Source organism: Ursus maritimus, unplaced genomic scaffold (assembly GCF_017311325.1).
Source record: "Ursus maritimus isolate PB19 unplaced genomic scaffold, ASM1731132v1 scaffold_8, whole genome shotgun sequence".
NCBI lineage: Eukaryota > Metazoa > Chordata > Mammalia > Carnivora > Ursidae > Ursus > Ursus maritimus.
Genome location: NW_024426996.1, coordinates 27,665,123 through 27,688,887, shown reverse-complemented (window position 1 = coordinate 27,688,887; position 23,765 = coordinate 27,665,123). Strand labels below are relative to the sequence as shown.

The 23,765-nt window shown below is 38.4% G+C and overlaps 1 protein-coding gene across 14 annotated transcripts in view; it reads left to right on the top strand.

Moving 5' to 3' along the window:
* Positions 1–23,765, top strand: part of RUFY3 (RUN and FYVE domain containing 3) — a 75,343-nt gene that overhangs the window by 44,255 nt on the left and 7,323 nt on the right. For 11 of the 14 annotated variants that reach the window (XR_005833552.1, XR_005833551.1, XR_005833554.1 and 8 more), the window contains exons 2-14: positions 1,779–1,952; positions 2,689–2,806; positions 3,660–3,761; positions 5,251–5,374; positions 6,636–6,697; positions 7,914–7,979; positions 9,239–9,308; positions 12,232–12,324; positions 13,703–13,786; positions 15,785–15,952; positions 16,844–16,941; positions 21,389–21,508; positions 22,794–22,893. Coding sequence is in view for 9 of the 14 variants with exons in the window: in XM_040625456.1 (XP_040481390.1) it covers positions 1,779–1,952; positions 2,689–2,806; positions 3,660–3,761; positions 5,251–5,374; positions 6,636–6,697; positions 7,914–7,979; positions 9,239–9,308; positions 12,232–12,324; positions 13,703–13,786; positions 15,785–15,952; positions 16,844–16,941; positions 21,389–21,508; positions 22,794–22,893 (1,379 nt within the window). In the remaining 5 variants the exon portion in view is untranslated. Of the gene's footprint in view, positions 1–1,778; positions 1,953–2,688; positions 2,807–3,659; positions 3,762–5,250; positions 5,375–6,635; positions 6,698–7,913; positions 7,980–9,238; positions 9,309–12,231; positions 12,325–13,702; positions 13,787–15,784; positions 15,953–16,843; positions 16,942–18,815; positions 21,156–21,388; positions 21,548–22,793; positions 22,894–23,765 lie in introns of those variants that run through there. The other 3 variants (XM_040625462.1, XM_008693190.2, XR_005833555.1) reach the window with 2 other exon arrangements.

Genomic DNA, 23,765 nt, shown 5'->3' with positions numbered 1-23,765 from the left:
GCCCCTCCTCCTGCTCGCTTGCGCTCGCTCTCTCTCTAAAATAAATAAGTCTTAGAAACACTGGAGTGCACACAAATGCCAGTAACAAAAAGTTGGAAATCAGTATCTGATAAAGTTGTTTTTGGTGGCTGTTTTTTAGAGGGTAGATTTTTGTGAATTGCAGTGTCACCTTGTAAGCTTGTTCTGGTCTTGACAGGTTGTCCTGCCCCGAGCATAAAGTCCATTTGAGGTATGGCCTTAAAACATTTGTTGTGCAAGAAAGAATTAATGACAATCTGTATCACTTCTGACTTTATAAGAAAGTATTTCTCAAAAAGTATTCTCTCAGAGAACACAACAAACCAAGATTTATATAGTTGGAATTATAAACCTACAAGTCCATAAACTTAATAAAAAGTAGCTTAGAATTTAGCATTTGAGTCTACTTATTTAAAACTGTGAAAGCAGATACAAATGAAAACATTGCATGAAGAAAATTAGGGACAATTTGAATAAAATAATCTCTGTTTTATGTTGTAGCTTTTTTGTATTATGGGAGCATGGATTTGATTAGTATTTTTTGTCATCCTAAGAAGAGGTCAGATAGTTCATAGATGTCTAGGCCTTTTCCAGTTTTTAAAGAATATGACACATTTGGTGTTTGAGAGGATGCATTAGCTTTCATGTCAGATCTGGGTCCCAATTCTGCCATTTATGTGCTGTTTGACCTTGGATCTGTAAGCTATGTGGACCTGCCTTGACACTCTAATAGAAGGGACATACTTAATGATAGAGTCACAAGAATTAAATAAGAAAGCCATGTAAAAGAATGGCCAACAAGAGGGAGGGTAAATATTCTTTGGAGTCATTGGTCCATTTGTAAGTGGATTATAGTGGTCCAGAGCATAGGTTTTGGAGGCAGAGAGCCAGGGTTTAGACTCTGGCTTTGTTGTCTCTTACTGGCTGGGCCCAGAGACCAGCTTTATGCTCTTAAGCTGCTTGTAAGTTGGTGTTCTTGGTAGCTGTCTCACAGCCCGATGTAAGGAAGGATTGAAATCATAACGGCCAGAAGCAGCCCCCAGTACCTGGCATGAGTTAGGCACCAGCAGATGAAAGTAGTGAGTGCCTGAATTGTTCCGAGGTCTGTCAGATAAAATGTGGCATGTAGTCCCTTTTCTCAAGTAGTTTATCACACTGTATGCTGAGTCATAAAAATTGGGGAGCTAATACTGTTAATTATTTTTAGTTTATTTAATACTGCTTAGTTTAAATAATGCTAATTAGAATAAATAGTAGTACTAATAATGTAAATAGTGTATTTGGAACAAAGTTTAAGTATTTTTTTTCTACATTGGCTGTAATTTTTAGAGCGCTTCACTGTGGAGAATGCGGGGGCAGGGCCAGGTGGAATCACAGAGACCAGTGTGAAGGCTGTGCAACAGTGGGCTATGTTGGGCACCCAGGTTAGGGTGGTGGCAGGGGTGGTAGTGAGAATATTAAGATTGTACTCAAAGCTTGAAATTTGATAAAGTAATTAATTTCACTTTTGCATCAAGAATATTCCTAAGGGAAACTGGCTTTTTTTTTTTTTTTTTTTAACAGCGAATACTTGGCAGAGAATACAAAACCTAACAATACAGTTTGGTGCCCCGGTCTTCTTCATTCTTAGCAAGACACCAACAGCCCTACCCAGCATTGTTTGTGCACCTTCGATGCTAATGTCAACACACTGACATGCTGAATTTTTAAATATGCTGTTTCCAGTAACCATGGTCTGTCCTCTCCCTCTTTGGCTGTAGATCCTAATTATCTCATGGCTAACGAACGCATGAACCTGATGAACATGGCCAAGCTGAGTATCAAGGGCTTGATTGAATCTGCTCTGAACCTGGGGAGAACTCTGGACTCAGACTACGCACCCCTCCAGCAGTTCTTCGTGGTGATGGAGCACTGCCTGAAACACGGCTTGAAGGGTAGGCCATGGCCCCAGGATGCAAATGTGCATGCAGCTGTATTCTGGCAATACATGCTCAAGAAGAAAAGCATTCTTTATGGCGCTAAGGAAGAAGAGGCTTGAATTAGTAATACTAATCTATTGGAATGCCCCCTATATGGGTACAGGGTTGCGGTTGAGTTAAAGGGCATACGGGGCTTACGAAATACTGATCACTAAATGCTGGAGCTGGAACGGACGTTACTGTCCAATATGGCCCTTCTGTTTGACAGGTGGAAACAGGCCTAGAATGGGAGGTAATTTGCCCAAGGTCACACAGTGGACTCTTGCCTTTGTGCTCTTTCACTTAACCATAAGCTTTTGAGGGCAGGACCTGGTCTTGTTCTCCTTGCTTCCTCTCCTCCTCCCTCCCCAGTATCTAATAGCCTGTTTCTGGATTACATGTTCTTTTCCATTGGACTGTTTTCTTCACCAGTCCCATGCAGCTCTTAAAATGTTTTATATATCATAGGGCTAGTTGTAAGTTCTTCCTGAAAGAGGAAGGACTGAGTCTTGGGAAGTGGGAGATTTTTGACTGTCACAAAATGTTACCTGTTCTGAAAGCATGAATAGTTTTAGAACTGTCTGATAATCTAGGTTTAGTTCCTTGAGAAAAAGGATTGAACAGATGAGAGATGTGTATATGTGTTTGTGTGTTGAGGACATGTTTATGTTGTAAAGAATATTAAAATACTGCTTTGTTTTTATCACCTTAGCTAAGAAAACTTTTCTTGGACAAAATAAATCCTTCTGGGGCCCTCTAGAATTGGTAGAAAAGCTTGTTCCAGAAGCTGCAGAGATAACAGCAAGTGTTAAAGATCTTCCAGGACTTAAGTAAGTTTAAGGTTGAATTCTGTTAGGAAAACATTAACTATTTCCTTAAAGACTAAAGATAATGATGACCATAATAGTTTATTTCATAACAATCCAAAAAGATTACTCTATTTATGAATTGGCACTGTTGCGAGAGACCTGCTAATATAGAATATTAAGAGAAGTATGCTTGTGAGGGATAATTATTATTAATTTTAAAGAGGTTGTATTCACGTGAAAAGACCAAACATTTTCTTATTTTTTTAAAACACTTGTGGCAATCCGTTCAAGTCTGAAGAAGTTAGCTCTAAGGAGGGAGCGTGCTAGACGTGACTAAGAAAAATAATGTGTTCAGCGCAGTTTGAGCGCCAAGATTAAAACAGTTGTCAAGTGAACCTCAGCAACAGACACCAGAAACCTGCCTCAGAAATCAAAAAAGAGTAGTAGCCATCTTTCCAAATTGGACTGGTTTAACTTTAATCAGATAGATGCCTAAACGGACTGTGTCTGCAGTACTGGTATTTGGGTACTTACACGATCCACACTAAGTTTATGAGGATTTACCAATGCTAGTGTGATGGAACATTTTCACTCGGGCCTCCCAGAGGTTTTGTCTTCAAATCGTAGTCTCATTTCCGTCATTAATTCTTCACAAGAGCACTTGTTCCAGACACGCACCCCACCCTGGCCCACCAGCCCCCTCATCCTACCAGCCCACACAAAATTCCTCACATAGGAATGAGGTGGAGGAACTTCTAAGGAGCACCTCAGTGTGCATGTTATCCTGGGGACTATTAGCAGAAGTGAGTGAATCTGTCCCATGATGGCCCCCAGCTCTGCTACTTTTAGTTGTTTGGTTCCTGTGTTTCTGTAGGACACCAGTAGGCAGAGGAAGAGCCTGGCTTCGTTTGGCATTAATGCAAAAGAAACTCTCAGAATATATGAAAGCTTTGATCAATAAGAAGGAACTTCTCAGGTATGAACATCTTGTTAAACTTTGTTCTTCTCTTGCTATGTTCTACATCGTATGAGGTTGAATCATAGAAATTTGCCATTTTTGCAGATCAAAAACAGTTGATTCCTGGCAATTTCATGTAGTTCAACTAGTACCTTCTCCCACACGTCACACACACATACTGAAGAATAGATGTTTATTTGTTACGTGTTTAGTCTGTCGCTGTGGCATATATACAGAGCAGGCCAAAACGTACCAACCCCTCTCCCCCGCCAAAAACAGGAAAGGCTTTTGACACCTCAGCATGTACTCAGACTCAGTAAGACAGGAAGTTGGCATGTAACATGAAGCTTAAAAACAGCATACACAAAAAAATGTCCGGATGGATTATACATACAAATGGGAAAGACAGGACAGTAACATTTGTAGAAGAAAATACAAGGTAGACAAAAATTTCTTAAACAAGACATAAAAAGCTCTAACCCTAAAGGAAAAAATGGACACATTGATCTACATTAAAACGAAGAACTTCATTCAAGACACAAGATTAAAAGGCAACCCGTAGAGTGAAAGGAGATATTTGTAATATAGCTAATCAACAAATGATACGTATTCAAGGTATGTGAAAACTCCTTCAGTCCAGTAAGAAAAAGACAGACGAGTAAATGTAAAAATGAGTAAAGGATTTGAACAGGCATTTCACAAGAGAAAATCAAAATGGCTAGTAAACATAAAAAAGAGGGGCTTCTGGCTGGCTCAGTCAGTAGATCGTGTGACTCTTGATCTCCCAGTCCTGAGTTCAGTCCCACATTGGGTGTAGAGCTTACTTTATAAATATATATAGGGACACCTGGGTGGCTCAGTCGGTTGTCTGACTATTGGTTTCGGCTCAGGTCATGATCTCAGGGTTGTGGAATGGAGCCCCGCCTCAGGCTCCGCGCTCAGCAAGGTGCCAGCTTGAGGATTTCTTTCCCCCTCCCTCTGCCCCTCTCCTCACTCAAGAGTGCACATTCTCTCTCTCGCCCTCTCTGATAAATAAATAAATATTAGAATATATATATAAATACAGAAGTTCACTAGCTATCATGTAAATGAAATTAGAATAACAGTGTGGTACCACTACACACCCACCTATAAATCAGATGTCTGAGGCAAATTTTGAAGAACGAACCAATTTTTTCAAGACACTTTAAGATTGAAAAATTATTCCTTGCATTTCAAATACAAATATGTGGGAAAAGCATAAGTAATCAGTTCAGTGAAAATACCATTCTGATCACTTTTCTTTCAGCTTAGCTATTATCTAAAGTCTATTCATGTGTCTGTTATCTCAAATAAATTATCCAAGCCATCCTTTTTTTTTTTTTTTTTTTTTTTTTTTTTTTTTACTTTTCACTAGTATCATAGTACCCATATTCAGCTATGAGGCCAGCATTTTCTGCTTGTCTCAAGATTATATCATTGGATTCTTGAGGTTTTATCATTGGTATTCTGTGGATTTCTCTTACAGCGAATTCTATGAACCCAATGCCCTCATGATGGAAGAAGAAGGAGCCATAATTGCTGGTCTCTTGGTGGGTCTGAATGTCATTGATGCCAATTTCTGTATGAAAGGAGAAGACTTGGACTCTCAGGTATGCAAAAGATGCTTAGTTACCAAGTGTGTCGCTCTGAGTTCTGTTATCTCAGAATTTGGATGGGTCAGATTATACCAACCAAATTAAGGGAAATTAGTCATAAATAGGATTTTAAACATTTTTGATGTGAATATAAACAATTACTTTGTTTTTCCTTCTAACTTGACTCATTTATGTATTATGAATGTTTTTCAAATTCTTGTCTTGACTGTAATCCCTGTTTAAAATATTTTATACAAAAAATAAAATTACTTTAAAAATTTAAATAATAAAAATAAAATATTTTGTACAGACTGAAATACACACACACACACAGGCTAAAATACATACACAGGCATGGTAGTTATGAATACAGACTGAAGCCAAACTGTTTACGTTCAGATTCTACTTCTTTATTTTCTAGCTGAATAAATTTTGTAGTTAGTTTCTTGATGCTTCACATTTCTTAGCTGTAATACGGGGACAAAAAAGAGTATCTGTATTGATTTCATAGCTGTAGTGTGGAATAAAGGAGTTAGTACGTGTGATGCACCTAGCACAGAGCCTGGCCTATGTTAATTGCTCAGTAAATAAAGCTATCACTTTCACTCTCTTTCTTACCCCTTCTCTCTGAAATACTACAGCAAATTTCTGTTACTTTTTACTCTGAGAAAATGGAAAAAGAAGTAGGATAGTTTGACCTGGTTTTTTAAAAAGAAATAAGCTGAATAATAAAATAGCAGTGCTGACAAATTTAGACATAGTGCATCCATGAAAGTTTGGAAGAATAAATACTAAAATGTTACAGTGGTTCTATCTGAGTCTTTGGGACTATGGGTATTTTGTATTGCTTCCTTTTACTTACTGTATTTTCTGAAACTTCTTTAAGGAAATGTGCATTCTTTTTGTAATTAGAATTTTTAAAATGTTATTCCTAAAAGTGAATAGGGGTTCAATAGCAGAATGCTTGAGAGAAACAAGAGAGAAAGAAACTTAAGCCTTAAATTTATAGTAGGCATTCTGTTAACTTTCCTACAATCTTGTGTTGACTTGCATGACCTGGTCTTCTGGTCCTATTGCCTTAATCTCAATTCTTTACTTACTTTCACCCCTCTTCAAGTTCTTGATTTTAACAAAAGTAAAACATTACATTTTCATCAAAAGTTTTAAATAATGGCCATGACTTTATTACTGCTTTGAGTACCCAGAAAGAGACATCGTATTGTGCCTTGGAAGAAGTATCTAATTTTATATTAAATTCTGAAAATTCTCTCTGTAGGTTGGAGTTATAGATTTTTCAATGTATCTCAAGGATGGGAACAGCAGTAAAGGTAGCGAAGGGTACGTACAGAGAAAATTAAGTTTCTTTTTTCTTTAATGTTCTTTGATAGCATTTAAAGTTTACAACAGTAGTGCTTTGACAGACTTGCTGAAAGAATTTCTGGTGATAGAGTTTTAATGGAGTCTTGTCAAAAAGAGCTGACTCTTGTACCTGCTAAACCCTAAGAGAGGTTTTAGTTAAGTGATTTTCCTACTGTGTGGTCCAGGGGCTAACAAAATAAAGGGGTTTATAAAGGAATTACTGCTCCATCTCTTCAGGTGGTGTTTGAGAACATGGTCTTCTGGATCAGGAGGATTGCCTTCTTGGCTTTCTTAACATGTGAACTATGACACATGCATGTGGATTTATGTGTAACGTTGACATGGGGGCAACAGAGTGAGGAGTATATGGAGACTCTGCATTGCTGTTTCAACTCTTGTAAATCTAAAGTCATTTCAAAAAAGCTTTTAAAATACCCATACGGCCCTCAGAAATTAGACCTCAGAAGTATACTACCTAATACCATTTATAAATTTAGCAGTTGAAAGCACAATTAATCTGAAGTTCTTGACTTGACATTGAGCCAAGAATGTATCATTTGTTCTCGAAGTGTACTGGTAGAGGTATGTGGCCTTGATTTGACTTTAATTGAAAAGTCTGGCTTTTTAACTTGCCTGTTACAGATTAGTTGGTCCACAAGTAAACCTCCTGTTTCCACTTTGTTTTCTCATGCAACAATAGACACTTGATCTTTGTGAAAGCTTTTTATACCATTCACTTTGAAATAAAATTAACATTGAAAGGCAAAAATATAGCCTTTGGGAATAACTATTATTATACCAAAAATCAGTTTAATTCAATGTCTGTGATAAATGGAAAATTGTTGTTATAAGTAGTACTGGCAAAGCTAAAAAGGCTATCAATTGTGAGAAGAAAATGTTTCTTTTTTAAATGCCTCTGATAGAATGTAATGTTATACCTGTAACCTAAATTATTAAGGTATGTAAGCTATAACAAAGCCTTTTTAATGTGGGGAATTTTTTGTTTCATTTTTAAGTATCTAGTCCTTCTTGTTGGAGGCATTATACATCAGGTCTGTCTTTTGGTTCAGTGTATCTGTGCTACGGTTTTCCTTTCTGTGGTCTATGAAAAGATTGGGGAAGAGGAGATCTTGGTACTTCTAACTTTACCTATTTCATTTCTATTTTTCTCCCCAACTCTCCCCGCCCATCCCAGAGATGGCCAGATTACTGCAATTCTGGATCAGAAGAACTATGTAGAAGAACTCAACAGACATCTAAAGTAAAGAATGAATAAATACGTTTATTTTCCTGGGGATTTTATTGTGAAGGAAAGGAAGAGTAAACTGATGAGCCATGAGGATAAATTCAGGCGATACTCAACAAAAATACGTATAATTCCTGCTTGCCAGGCACTGAGCTAGGCACTAAATTAAATGTCATTTAACTGTTTTGGTGACCGTTAGTGAAAGGCAGTATAAAATTAGTATGTAATTATAACTCTAGTAATTAAATAAGTATATTCAGTTAAGAATTCTTAAACATGTGACATACGCAGTTGAAAGTGGCAGCCCTCTTGGTTCATCAGATCCAACCACATATTTCAAGACCGACCACATATTTCAAGACCAGTTGTGAGCAAACCACTCATTGCCTTAGGACTTTTAGATTAGTTGTATCATGTTGGTCCCTTGCATTTTTCATTTATACATTAAATTGACAATATTAACTTACCTTCTCTTCACCATCAGTACCATTAATTTACCAAATACTCACTATTTTTCAGAACTGTCCAGAACATGAAATAGTCTGTTGGTATTCTCAAGTACATTGATGTTCTTGTTATGCTAAAGACTATCAAATAATTCAGAAAAATTAATACATCCATTAACTATTATTTTTTATAATTCTCTTATAAAGATAATTTAAGTAAAACCTTTAATATGATTATTCCAGTATCAGTATAAATTTTGAGTAGTCTTGATTTCAGCTAGAGAATTCAAGAACAATTTAAGTATATTTTCTCTGGGGACCAAGAACTAATAATGACCACAGTGAATTATGGAGATGTTAGTCAAGCAAAAGTATGCTTACATTTGATAGTGAAATAGAAACATGACAGTTACTGACTCTTTTCATGCCTCAGTTTCTTTATCTGTATTTGGGGATACCTGTTGCATAGGGTTGTTGAAAGGAGTAAATGACATAATGCAAATAAAATAATTTAGAAAAGCGCTTGGTGTATGGCAAGCACTTAATTCAGGTAGCTGATTATTACGTATAAGTAAACTTTAAAGTTGACGGTGCAGTGCATCAGCTCTTTTATTTCATCCAACGAGTGCTTATTAAATACAGACTTCAGTGCCAAGGGTACAACCGGTAAGACCCACAGCCCCTGGTGAACTGTCTTAGAGCCTACAAGTCCACCATGAATTGTGGACATTAGACAGTGAATGATACTTGTGATGGATGTTTACATGGGTAGTACAGGATGTTGTTCTATTTTTCAAGGGAAACCATTGTGTTTTTTCTTCTTCATAGCGCCACGGTAAACAACCTTCAGGCAAAAGTGGATGCGTTAGAAAAATCCAACACTAAACTGACAGAGGAGGTAAGTGTTCTGGAAATTCTTTGATGACATACAGTTTAATAATGTGCATTAGTGGTTGTTTCTCTCCCTTTCAAATGAATAAATAAAATCTTTAAAAAAAAAAAGAAAAAAAGGGGCGCCTGGGTTGTTCAGATGCTTAAACATCTGCCTTCAGTTCAGGTCATGATCTCCAGGTCCTGGGATCGAGCCCCACATTGGGCTCCCAGCTCAGTGGGGTGTCTGCTTCTCCCTCTGCCTCTACCCCTGCTTGTGCTCTCTCTGTCTCTCTACCTTTCAAATGAATAAATAAAATCTTTAAACAAAAATAATAGTAATATCTGTTAGTGGTATCATATAGCTTGCTACTCATCACCCGTTCAGTCGGCGGACACGTGGGTACTGCTTATGTGCTGGAGCTAGACAGAGGTCTCTGCGTGCATTGATTTATGTGTGCCAGATTGGCAAGCTCCCACCTCATGGGCCTTCTTTTCTCCTTGGGGTGGTAGGGTCGATAATTTAAAGGACATTTGTCGGTAGGCCAGCAATCCCTGCCTGCGTGTCATGCTGCTTACAAGTCATGTGCTTCTGAGCAAGTAAGTCACTTGACCTCCAAGAGGCCCGGTTCCCTGCCTGCTGTTCTCCTTTCAGCCTTACAGTTACTCTGAAGATCACAGTAGAATGTATACGTGAAAACCCTTAGGAAAGTCCCCAAAATAAGAACAAAAATTAACCTTGTGTTTTGCTTCTGTTTAGTAAAGAATTTTTTTTAATTTGTCCGTGGCTAAGCCACATATTTTTTTCTTCAATAGCATTATATGTTTCTCTGAAAAATCTTAAATAAAATTTTCCAGGTGGCAAAGACTTTGTTTATTCTACCTATATCTTAATCTATTTCTTATTATTAACTGTCCTCTTATGTACCGTGGCATACATTTGGTTTAAATAAAACCAAGTTCAAGCACTAGTCAGGAAGATGCCTTTAACAGTTTTCTTCAGAACATTTTGTTACAACTTTAAAACACCTTCCTTATTACCCAGCTCTGTAGGCTTCACTTTTGGATGTAGATTCTTAAAGGGTATTAGAACTGAATGGAAATGCTCCTTAGAACTTACCCTACAGAGCTTTTGGAATACTCTGACTAGAAATGCTGTGCTGTGAGTCGGCTGCTACTCCGTTGAGGCCGTGTGGCACCGCGATGACACGTGGCCTCTAGAGCTCGGCTGCCTGCGTTCATGTCCCGGCTGTGGCACTTGCTAACTTTCTAATCCTGGCCGATAACTTAGGCCTCTATTTCTTGGTCCTCTTCTCTGTAAAATGGGAATGATAAAATAATACTTAAGTTTTTGTGGGAATTAAATGATGATACTTAAAGACCTAGGCCAGTGCCGACACACCATAAGCAACCAATAAATATGGTCATTAATTTCATTCCCTCAGTCACAACTCTTGTCCTCCTGACCTAGATATTAATATATTCATTCATGTACTTATTTTGCCAGTAACATTTATTTTCTTAAAACTTTGAATTTTTAGAGATAGGTAAGCCTTGTGTGTAGGCTTTATAAAGAACAGATAAGACAAACCAGTTCTGTCTTTTCCCATTTCCATACATTTTGGATTTAAGAGGGCCAGGAAAAAACAAAAACCAAATTCCCTTTTTTCCTTTCCTGAATTCTGAGCCCGTGTGATAAAATGAGAAGAATTAAACAGATGAAGATACATAAACATCCACTTTATTATTGGTAAAGGTGAATTAGAAGACCCACTTGGCTGTACAGCCATAGTTTCCTAATACTTTCTCTGATGTTAAGGTCTTGGGAGAGCCTGTTTGAGGATGTCTCTGGACCTAGAAAGCAGGCCCACTTGTCCAAAGTTAACTTTTTTATGCATTGTTAGGCCCGCAGAGCAGAGAGGGATGTATGGGTTTCCAGACCGGCCTCTAGAAAGCACGCCTGAGCCCTGCCTCCTCAGTACTCACCACTAGAACAGGAGCCAGGCAGAACCTGTGCCCACTGCTAGTGAGGAGATCGTGTAAAGGGACACGAGACTGGCCGAGAGGAGCCTGAGCGCCTTTCCTGCGCTCATTCAGGCTCTTCCACGTTCTCTGTGCAGAATCAAGGTTAGCAGGTGCGGAAGAGGAAAGCGTGTTTCCACTTTACCTCTCCCTCCTGTGGAATGTGGATACAGACGTCCCCCCTGAGCAATCTGCTGATAATACTACCTTACCTTTTCAGGCGCTGAAATGACAAATCTCTTCAATACTTACTGGCATCTTTTAGAGTGAGAACTTTGAAGTTCCATTTCTTTACTCTTAAAAATCATCTGTCAAAGGTCTAATGTAGGGTTTATGAGTGCCCAAGGCACGACGTGACCTCTTTATTAAACATTTTAGAAATAGGTATTGTAACTATAAGTTGCCCATGTGAACACGCTTGAGGTAAATAACCTTAAGTTAACATTTTGGTACTGAAAAGGAGTTTACACAAAAAGCAGCAATAGGAGATGGGTTTTGTTTTTATCTAGCCTAGTTTAAAAATAATTCTCCTGGGGCGCCTGGGTGGCACAGCGGTTAAGCATCTGCCTTCGGCTCAGGGCGTGATCCCGGCGTTCTGGGATCGAGCCCCGCATCAGGCTCCTCCGCTGTGAGCCTGCCTCTTCCTGTCCCACTCCCCCTGCTTGTGTTCCCTCTCTCGCTGGCTGTCTCTATCTCTGTCGAATAAATAAATAAAATATTAAAAAAATAAAAATAAAAAAATAAAAAAAATAAAAATAATTCTCCTAATTTCCCATACCATAAGAACATTTTTATACGTTATAGATAACCTTCTTTCCTTCTAAGAATAGTCAAGCCTGAAAAATATGTCCTAGCAGATCATGAATTATCTTATCCTGTGTTAAAAAAAAAAGATTCAAAAAAACTTAAAAAGATTTTTTTTTCAACAGCTTGCAGTTGCAAACAACAGGATTATTACCTTACAAGAAGAAATGGAACGAGTTAAAGAAGAAAGCTCCTACATATTGGAATCCAATCGGAAGGTTAACCTTTCTGGATTTATAGAATATTCCTTTTTTTTAATAATGATTTTTTATTATATTATGTTAGTCACCATACAGCACATCCCTAGTGTTTGATTATGACTAGAGAGCGTGTTAAGGTGTGAGCAGGGGGAGGGGCCTCTACTCTAGAGGACTGTTTGGAGGCAGCAAGCACTTGCACATACCAAGCACACTGTTTTTACCGAGACTCCGTGCAGAATGGGTAATGACGGAGCTTACGTGGGCGTGAGGTTCCTCCTACCGATGCTCCTTGGCTTCACTGCCACCTCTATCTGTTGAGAAATTTCAAGAGCTGGTCTAATTCAGTGTCTTGTTATGTGCTCATGATTTGTACTATATTTAAGTGTTATATTTATTACATTAAATATACCATTGTTTTCAGCCGTGTTACTACTTTATAAGAAGTGTTTATTTGGGACTACTGGGAGATACCATGTAAAGGAGTTTTCTAGATAACTTAATCCCTTAAAGGATCAAACTTTTGATATATGTCTACACGGATTTTTTGCAAACTTTTTATGTACCGCACAATCCTAAGCAGTCTCGGGTAGAGGATTTAACACATTTAGTCATTTATGATGATGGAAGATGGTTATTTCTCAGCATCAGCAATTCCATGCTGACTTATCCTGACGCTGCTTTGGGGGCTGTTGGAATTGCTAGAGCTTCCAGCACCTGTACTTAAACGTTTCCAGATTGCTCTGGGTGCTTTGCTCTGCTTTTATGATCTCACTGGCGTCTCTTGCTTCTCGCTGCTGTTGGTACTAGTATCTCCCGACGCCCTTTCATCTGCATGCTTCTAGCCTTCTGTGACCTAGGAATCCAAATATCTATAGCTATTAAAACTGTTCCGAAAGGGGAAGCAACCAGGCTGTGAGTAGGGACTAGAGGAGTTCTCTGTGAGTAGTGGGTTTGACTTTAATGTGGGGACGTTGTGAAAACAACTGTGACTGCTCGGAAGAATTTTCTGATGACCTGCTTATTTTTAGCTATGATCTGTCTGGATGGTTGGAGACTCCAAATGTGAGATCTCTGGAGAAGGAATAAATTACCATTTGAACCTTTGGCCCAATTCACATTTTACAGTGAATACCACTTTGTTTTTAGAGGCTGACTTTTAAGACTTTTTGCACTTGATTTGGTAACCTATCTTAAGACTTTAAACAAGATGGCAAGAAAACCCAGTTCTGCTGAGAATTTTTTATTTACTAAACTGCTTCAATTTCTTTGTTGTCTTTATTCATTGTTATACCTGTTTAATATAAAGTATAGTCATGTTCGTTTACTAAGCAGCAGTGCTACTGTCAGCTAACTCTATTTTTTTCAATATATGTACTATTTTATTTATCTTTTCAAGGGTCCCAAGCAGGACAAAACTGCAGAAGGGCAAGCACTGAGTGAAGCCAGAAAGCACTTAAAGGAGGAGACACAGTTGCGACTGGTAAACTTCACTTAAGTTCTAGTAGTTCAGGAACCGATTAAACAGGAACATTAGTAGTGGGCCAATAAATTTTTGTAGCTCCTAAAAAACTGTTTCTCACTCTTTTTTTAATTTTGACTGTATTTATTATGAATATAATTAGACATAAAGGCAGATTTTCATATGGTTGATTTTTTACCTTCACTGAACATTACTTGCATAAAAAACTGTTTTCTTTTTTTTTTTATTTAAATTCAGTTAGCCAACATATAGTACATCATTAGTTTCAGATGTAGTGTTCAACACTCTTTATCAAGGATATTACCTTCTTTTGTAGGAAAGGCTAGCTGCTTATTGATGAATACAGCGGATTTTGCATATTGGAAAACTGTAGAAAATTTTTAATTATCTGATTCAACTAAAATGGTATCGAGGAAGCCCTCCTAGCTAAGTCTTAGGATGGATTTTTCCATATCATAGTATTTGCTAAAGAGAATGCTGTTCATGCAGAGGTCTTTTGTAACTCTTGCAGTGATACTTTAGTTCTTTCTATGACTTCTCTTTTTTTTTTTTTAATTAATTTTTTTTGAGTGTAGTTCACACACAGTGTTACTTTAGTTTCAGGTGTATGTTTCTCACTCTTTTTAACCCATATTCCCTATAATGCTTTCCCAGTCCATTTTCTGAGTATTCTCAACAGCCAACAGGATTTTGCCAATCTTTTTTTTTTTTTTTTTTTTTTTGCTTTTGTACTTTGTTATAAGAAGATTAGATATATGGAACCTACTCTTTTAAACTTTATGATCCCCACTCCTACCTCAGTCCTCACTCCTGCAAAGATTTCGATATGTCTCCTTGGAGGATATATGTGTGTGTGTATATAAATGTATAATAATGAATACTCCCGTAATAGATTTTATGCAGGTATTAGTATATTGATACATCCCTGGTATTGGTAAATTAACTCCTTCTGCAGTTTTGATGATAGGACAAATAAAAGGATCTCCCCTCACTATAGTGTCTCTGAAAATAGGGAGAAGCCTGAAAATAAAGGTGATCTGGTTTGTACTAAAAATTACCACCACCTAACAGTGTAGAGAATAGAATTTCAAATGTTCTGAGAAAACAGCAATATAATTTTAACATCCTTGAAATAATTATCATTTTCCTTCTATGTGTTTATGGATTAGATCTCAAAATACTTTCTATAAGGAAAATCTTAGAAATAACATATGTCAGCATTTTCAGAAGCAATCTGATTTAATCACACTAACTGTGCACAGACGGCACCTCAGTTAGAGTGCCACATGTGACTTAAAAATCTGGCACAAAATTTTCCACATCCTTTTGTCACAGAAAGATACATGTTTGTTCAAAAAGGAAAGAAACCAAGCAAGTAGTTCTTAGATATGCCCCAGGGAACAATGAACAGCGTGGATGCAGAAGAACCTCAGGTCTTTGTAGCTTTGATCATCGAAACCATGTTTCAGTAATAATGGTTGAACCAAAAACGGGTTTCGTGTTAAGTGAATATAAAAATCTGGTTAACCATATCGATCATTCCCACTTATTGAGATGTTACCCTGGGAACCCAAAGTATCTGTTGGGTTCCTTGGGCTCTTGACTATGTCAACAATATCCAGATTGAGGACAATTACAAGCGCTTCATTTTATGCTGGCTACGGTAGCACTTTATAGAATTTCTGTAATGGGACATGACACCAGTTTTCTCATTATAATGAAGTGCCCCGAGTGTTATAAATTTAGGCATATTAAATGGCACTATCTTTGGCCTACCAAGTTTTTTGGATTTATAAATTACTGAGTAAATGTTTTTATAATTATCCCAATTATTATTCTTGTTGTTAATATCTCTGCACTGAATGATGGGTTGTAGCTATTTTCCCAAATATTCAGACCTGAGAGTGTTGGAATTTACACCTTTTCCTGTGGAATTTCATAGTTTGTACTTCGTTGAGGAAAGAGAGAATAAGCAATTTATGTACCTGTTGGGGGCAGGATGTTGAAAAAGAACTGGAGATCCAGATCAGCATGAGACAGGAGATGGAACTGGCTATGCAGATGCTGGAGAAGGACGTCTGTGAGAAGCAGGACGCCCTGGTGTCTCTGCGACAGCAGCTGGATGATCTCAGGGCTCTCAAGCATGAACTTGCCTTTAAGCTGCAGGTAGGGCAAGTAAGAGGAGTACGCTCACTGGCTCTCTAAACTCCCAGGGTTCCCTGTGCCCCTCTCGTTCTCTAGAATCACATTTGACATAAAGAGGGAGGAGTCACATCTCATTTTGAGGCTGGCTGCCAATAAACCACTTTAGGAATCAGACCGTCATAGGATCCTGTGTTGCTGGTCTGGAAAGCCATGGCTGCTTTTCAAATTGTAGTGGGGAAAGAGGTCTTTTTTATCCTATGAGATAATTTCTACACTCCAGCTAACCTGCCACCTGAATTATATATTCCATTAGCTTTTTTTCCCCTTCATTCCTTATTTAAATTTGATTTTTAACGTATGGTGTATTACTATTTTCAGGGGTACACTTTAGTGACTCATCAGTTGCATACAACACCCAGTGCTCATTCCATCACATGCCCTCCTTAATCCCCATCACCCAGTTACCCCATCCCCCACCTCAGTTTGTTTCCAAGAATTAAATCTCCTATGGTTTGTCTCCCTCTCTGATTTCGCCTTATTTTATGTTTCCTTCCCTTCCCCTATGTTCATCTTTTTTTTTCCCGTAAATTCCACATATGAGTGAACTCATGTGGTACTTGTCTTTCTCTGACTGACTTGTTTTGCTGAGCAATATGCCGTTAGTTCTTACACTGAAATACGACAAATTGACGAACCTTCTGATGTTCATTTCTATGACAGAGTTGCATACAGCAATACTGATTTTAAACATTGCTTTTTGTTTTTTTCTCCATTTGGGAATTAACTGGTATACAAATATATGAGCATTTCCATTTCTCTGTTTCCCACTTACCATTAGGTTCAAAAGCACGTGTGATTTATTTCAGGATTTTGTGTTCTGTGTGTATCTCTCATACTTCTTTTCCATAACAGAGTTCAGACTTAGGAGTAAAACAGAAAAGTGAACTAAACAGTCGTTTGGAAGAGAAGACTAATCAGATGGCTGCTACCATCAAACAGCTCGAACAAAGGTAAAAGTGCTATTTTTGAGTGAAACGTCTTGGGCTTTCAGTGCTCGACGGGAAGAGAATGTGCTATGCATTTGGCAAACAAAGTGTATGAAATTCTCCCAACTTAACACCAGACATGCTGGTAGAAAGCCAGTTAAATTTTGTGTTTCTCTAAGATGTCACTGAAAACATTTTTAAGAAACCTCAGCCTCTCGTGACTGTTTTGAACAGCAGAATGGTAATCCTTTTACATGATCCCATTTCAGTGACCTGTTGAAGGAGGGAGACCTACAAGGATGAAAGCACTTTTTAAAAACAATTTTTTAAAGGTTTTATTTATTTATTTATTTATTTATTTTTGCAAAAGAGAGAAAGAGTGCGCCCCATGCATGCATGGCGGGGGTGGGGGGGTAGGAGGCAGGCAGAGGAGAAGCAGGCTCCCCGCAGAGCAAGGAGCCCGATGCAGGACTGGATCCCAGTACCCTGAGATCATGACCTGAGCATAAGGCAGACGCTTCATCGACCCAGCCAGGCGCCCTGAAAGCACTTTTAAATATGTCTGCAGCTGTTTTATTCTTCACCACCAAAGTCTTGGAACGCACTGGTGCCTGTTACTGAGGGCACTTCTAACACTTGAACTCCGTTCTCTCTTCCCTCCCGTCTCTCTTTTCTCTCTTTCTCCTGAGCGGTTCTGTAGTGTCCACTGTCACCCCCGCCCAACATCTTAGATCTGTCTGTCTCTAGCTCTGTCCACCTCCAACTCTGCCCCCCCCCCACACCCGTCTCTAGCTCTGTCCCCCTCTGAAAACCCAGCCTTGGGTTTTCATCCTCTGACCAGCTGTTTCCGCCGAGTACCTACAATTCAGTCTGCACACATCCTCTCCCTGTGCTACTTTGGTTTCTCTTTGGCTGAAACCACCATTTTCTTCATGGTGACAGCTGCCAAGAGAAATGGCCGAGACTTCAAGATTGAAGAGCCATGGCAGCCACAGTCATTCCACGTGGCCAGTCTGTGTGGCTACCTTGAACACCCACTGATCACCCTCTTACTTGAGCCAGACTGCAGATTGCAGGTCCCTGCGCATGCTCGCACTTCCCCCATCCGTTCCTTGCCTAATAGTTCCACCAGTTAGGAAGGCCCTTCCGCTTCCCGCAACCTTGTCCTTCAGATCCATCTTTTACGGTCAGGCTCAAATGCCACCGCCTCTCCAAAGCTTCCTCTGATGATTCTTCTCAGATAAAAATAATCTACCCATTTGTCCTTGTTGGAATTCCCCTAGCCTTACATCCCCACCTGTCCATACTGCTTACTTGTCCCCTTCTGCCTCACATTGTACCCTTTATATGTGTTGTCTTCTGATGAGACTGTGAGATCCTCCACGTTACTTAATGAATTTTTTAAGTTCCCTCATTGGATCTATCTTAGTGCCATGAACATACAAGGCATTCATTTAGCAGATGCGTGAATGAACGGATGAATGGATGACTTCTTTTATTCAGATAATTCTTGACCAGGGAGGGTCCTGAATGGCACTGAATATTAATGGTAACTCACCGGTTAATTGCAAATTAGTAAATAAGTATGAAACTTCTGATTTGGCTGATTTTAAATTAAAAGGTATCAGTCTATCTAGAAAGTTCCCTAAGTGCTTGCTCATAAGCAGTTATAGGTTTGTGATTTAACAATTTAATTTTGGTGTTCATACATTGGATTTTTGAAATGTTGCATAGAATTATTTTTCAGTAGTTTTTTGACTTGACATTTGAAGTAGAACTAAAATAATGGCTTCTTCAAGTATTAAGCTGACTTACTCTCTTGTTATTTTTGTCTTTCCCGTTTATTCATTTTCTCATTCTCTTTTCACTCCATTTTTATTTTTATTTTACTAATTTAGTGAAAAGGATTTGGTGAAACAGGCAAAGACCTTAAATAGTGCAGCAAATAAACTGATCCCAAAACATCATTAGGCATTTTGCATTTGGTCACCTCGCAAGTCTGATGTACAACTTGATTGTAAAGAAAGAAATCTGAAAGTTACCACATTTAAGCTCTGATTCTACGTAAAATGTCACCAAAAATTGACTCTGAATTTGTTGGACTTAAAAAAAAAAAACCAATTTGGTATCTAGGCCATGGGTTTTTTTCTTCTTTTTTATTTTCTCCCTAGAGTTAAAACATTTAGTATAAGTTCTTAATTAATTGCCAAATAAACTTTGAGAAATTACTTCATTGACCAATAAAACACACCATTAAAAAAAAGGTTGAGTTGACCAATAAATAAACACACCATTAAAAAAAAAAAAAAAGCCTAGGGAATGGACACTCTGTGCATATATTATTGATGCGTTTACAGCCCAGTCCCAGACAAAATCAGATTCTAGGTGTGCTGTCTGTACCAGCGAGCCTGCTCTGCCATTGCAATGTAATGAACTGGAGGTGACAGCAGTATGGACTTGGACTCTTCTAAAGTAGCTCTGTCTCCTAGGCCATGGCCCCTCTCCACTTTCCTTGTGTAGGTTTACTCCCCAAGCCACGGATAAGTACTTAGTATTTCACTACAGTTCTGTTCTCAGTAACCAAGATTGCTTGCAACTTTTTTGCCTTAGTGACTTTGGGGGGGGGAACCCGCATCCTTATGTTTCTTTAAAGTACATAGAGATAAAGTTAGTGATTAGGTAACTTATGATAACATAATAATGTGGAAGCTTGGAAAACCCTCCTAATATTTGTCATCTTCTACCTCTGCCATTTTCCTGCAATTCCACTTCCTATTTAGGTAGCTCAGAGAGAATAATTTTAATGAAAAAACTTGTCTCCCATAAAAACAAAAACAAAGCAAAACAAAAAAAACACGGCACTACACCATTTTCAGATCTATCCTGCTTTTCCTTTTGGAGTAAAGACAACAAGGTATAGACATTAGTGATGGTTTCCCACCTGTCATTTCTAGAATATTGCTAGAAATATTTACATAAGAGTTTCTGTTACTTTCTGTTAAGATGGGGATTTGCTAATGGCTCTGGGAAACTAACAATCTAATTATTAGAAAACCATTTCAGCGTAGGAAATAGATACATGATAAACTCTTTATTATTATTTAGTCTAAAAATAAAAATTCCCAGTAGATATCCATACGTAGTAATTAGCAGGCCTTCTTTTTCTAAGTGACCACAGATCTACCCCTTTCTAGGCTTTACATTGTAAATAACCCTATAAATACTTGGATTTTTTTTTAATGACTTCTGATTTGGGGGAACAGGCTTTCCATAAGCCTTCATTCCTTCAAAAAGTCTTGACAAAAAATATTTTTTCTCATTTTGGTATGATTTGCAGCATTTCAGCTGCTTAGGTGGGAACAAAGATAACCCCCCTTTGCTTCCAGCTTTTGAAACTCTTTACCTTCTTCTTGGAAAAACCAGAATTAAGAGAGTAAGGTAGATTTCACGTGTGCTTCTATAGGTCCTTACAGACTTGAACCAAAGTCAAGTCAAAGAGCATATGACCAACCTCATGGAATTACCTGTGCTCTTGAACTTATTTTAGTTCTTATAATTTTGCACCTATTCTTATCTTCATCAACCTTTTGTGGTGATGAGTTGCCTTTTTTATGAGCATTTGGAAAGAGTGCTCAAACACTAAAATAAAACATTTTCAAGACTACAGGTAGCATGCTTTCCAATTCTATTCTATAGAGCCCCAGATATTTCACCTCTTAGAACATGCTTCTTTATAGGTGCAAAGTTATGGGATATATAGAAGACAACATTCATTAGAATTTTCTAGAGAATATGATCAGAAATCTTACACAGGGCCGGTGCTGAGTTGTTTGTCCACTTAGTCACACACCACCTGGTAGGAATGGAAAAGGAAAGAGATGGCCAAACTCTGACAAAGGCTTTTCCTTAGAGAAGAACTCAGAGCCTAGATAAGGGTTAACGTGTAATGTCAGTGGTTTAATGTAAGTTGTGGTGTAGGGAAAGGACCAGGAAGATGTTCCGATTTCACGTGTACGAAGATAGTTGCCCATTTGCAAGTTCCAGTTATGTGTGTAAAGCAGAAATATAAGGTACCGAACCTATTAGGAAATAAACACGAACAAAAAAGTGGGTTTAACTTTAATTACTGTGTACTTGAGGTTGGCTTTGGATATGGATTTTCTAAAAAGTGACGTTTTATTGTTTATCATCTAATGGCTGTAAACTGTAGTACTAGAATAAAAAAAATGGAAAATCAACTTCTCTTCTGCCTGGTTCACCTTCATCTTGCTTTTCTTTAGAATTTGTTTCTTCTCCATCTCTTTTCCCCCCTGTATAATTCTCCTGTGTCTTGCAAAGCTTTTTTTTTTTTCCCCTCCTCTGTCTCTCCACGCCTTCTTCCTTGGGTTGCTTTATTTTGTGTTGTAAACTTGGTCTTCCTCCCCACCATGGCTTTTGTTTTTTATCACAAGTCCATATGGCTCACATCCAGATTGCGCCAGGCTGAGCGAGGCCGCCAGTCTGCCGAGTTGGACAACCGGCTCTTCAAGCAGGACTTCGGAGACAAGATAAACAGTCTGCAGCTGGAAGTGGAGGAGCTCACCAGGCAGCGGTGAAGAGAGGGCACCAGGAGCTGCCAGGGTGGTCGTGGGTAATGCTAAGCCTAGCAGCAAGAGAAGGAGTTCCCATGAGCCAGCCCTCTCTGTTCTGTCTTTGCAATGTCCTTTCTCTAGAATTAGCTTTCGGGAAGCCTCGCATATATCAACATTCCCAAAGCTTGTCAACATGCTTTGCATTCAAAGAATGAGGAAATTAGAACCCAAGGTCCCAGATAAATAGAAACGAATAAGAGAATTAATAGCCAACATAACACCGATAATAATAGTATTCCCTAAATGGTTACTGTGTACCTCGAACTTCATGAAGCACTACACAGGCATTCAGTCCTAACATCTTCCCATCAGCGCTGTTAGTAGGTGATTGTATTACCCCCATCCTCAGATGAAATTAATTAAAGCTTAGATGGGTTCAGTTCGTCCAGACTGACACAGTTCAGCTAGTAAGTGGCAGCACTCTAAAAGTCTGTCTCTCTTTGACTCTAAGTCCTTAACCACTCTTCCATATTGTCTGTCAAATGAGACTCAATTCTTTGCTGAAGCCACTGACTTCAAACAAAGAGAACTTTGTTGTTGGATATAAAAGCACATGGCTCCTAAGGACACTAGTGGCTGACAGTGGAACTGGGCATTGAACATTAAAGAGAGACCAGCTAATTAAGATGAAATGGGACAACGGTGTTGGTGCTTTCTTATTGTTTCTTGCCGAAATTTTGTAAATACTGTCTTTTAATTACAGTAAATCCTACTAAATGTCATTCAGTTGACTACAACTCTTTCCTTATTAAGAGTTAATATTAAATACTGGTATTCAGAGTGGTGACCCTCAGGCACTGGGAGATCTTAAAGCACATCCCCTTTTTTTTTTTTTTTTAAGATTTTATTTATTTACATGAAAGAGAGTGAGCATGAGTGGGGGAGGGGCAGAGGGAGAAGCAGACTCCTTGCCGAGCAGGAAGCCCCATGTGGAGCTGGATCCCAGGATCCTGAGATCATGACCTGAGCCGAAGGCAGACATTTAACCAACTGAGCCACCCCTTAAAGTACATTGTTAATTATCCAAGAAAGATTAAACATATTGTCTGTGATTTAGTGTTACTGGTTTTACTATATTGTGTTTTAATACCTTAAAACCTGATTGTCCATATATATCTGGTAACTTTTTATTAATCAAGTATTAAAATTTAATGGCTGAGCTTTAAGGAAAGGGTTTGGCATTCTTTAGAGAATTTAAGTGTAGAAATGCAGATTTTGATCCTTTTCCTCTCTCGCCCATCCCAGGCACCAGCTTGAGTTAGAACTAAAACTGGAAAGAGAAAGAAGGTTACAAAACAACAGGAGCTTCCCAGGAAAGGGTTCTCAGAAGCCAGAACCCAAAACGGTAATATTTGTTATTCCCTTAGTCATTTACTTAATTTTAGAGGCTACCTCAGTGGGCCAGACAGTCTTCTCTCTGGAAACACAAGCTTAATGCTGTGGCCTCAAGTATGTAGATGGCATACAAGACCCAGAGTGAACACAGGCCTTGATTCTCTATCTACTTCTAGATACTGTCTCTAACTTGATTTCCCATGGAAAAGAGGACTCATAACCATGATTTCCAGTGACCCTCTTACCCCTTTCACTTTAAGATTATTTGGGTGTCTTAACAAAAACTTGCGTTCCTTGGACTTCTGCGGGCTAGTATCTTTAATAATATGTTACAGTATTCCTTCCTAACTCTGAATTTCCCTTTAACAGAATTGTCTTAAATATGGATTTGCTTCTGTATGCCTCTTTCAGTATCATTGGGATTTCAGTTTTAGTATACTCAAGGTACTTCTCTTGGGAAAATTAAAACAAGCGGGAACTAGAGTTGCTTAGGGAAAAGAAAGTAATACAGAATGTTTAAAGAACAGCTGTAGAAGTTTCTACAGAACAGTCTTAGGAGAGAGGCCTCCAGCTCCTCTAGTGGTGAGGAAGCTAAAGTTGAATAAGACCACCTCTGGGACCCAGGAAACAGGAGCCAACCTCTTCAAACAGTAAAGTCAGAAAAGCATGAGATACCTTTTCTGTCAAAGACAAACACAGGAAAAAAGTAGCTTCTTTGTTTATATTATATATAACAAAGCAGACAACTTTCTAGCTGCTTATTTAAAATTTCTAGAGAAAGAGATGCTAATTTGCTGAAGAGTAGCAAATAATGGTAAAGAGAAATTTATTGTATAGTACTCATTACTGTGCAAAATACCATCCTTTTTGTAGCGTGCCACC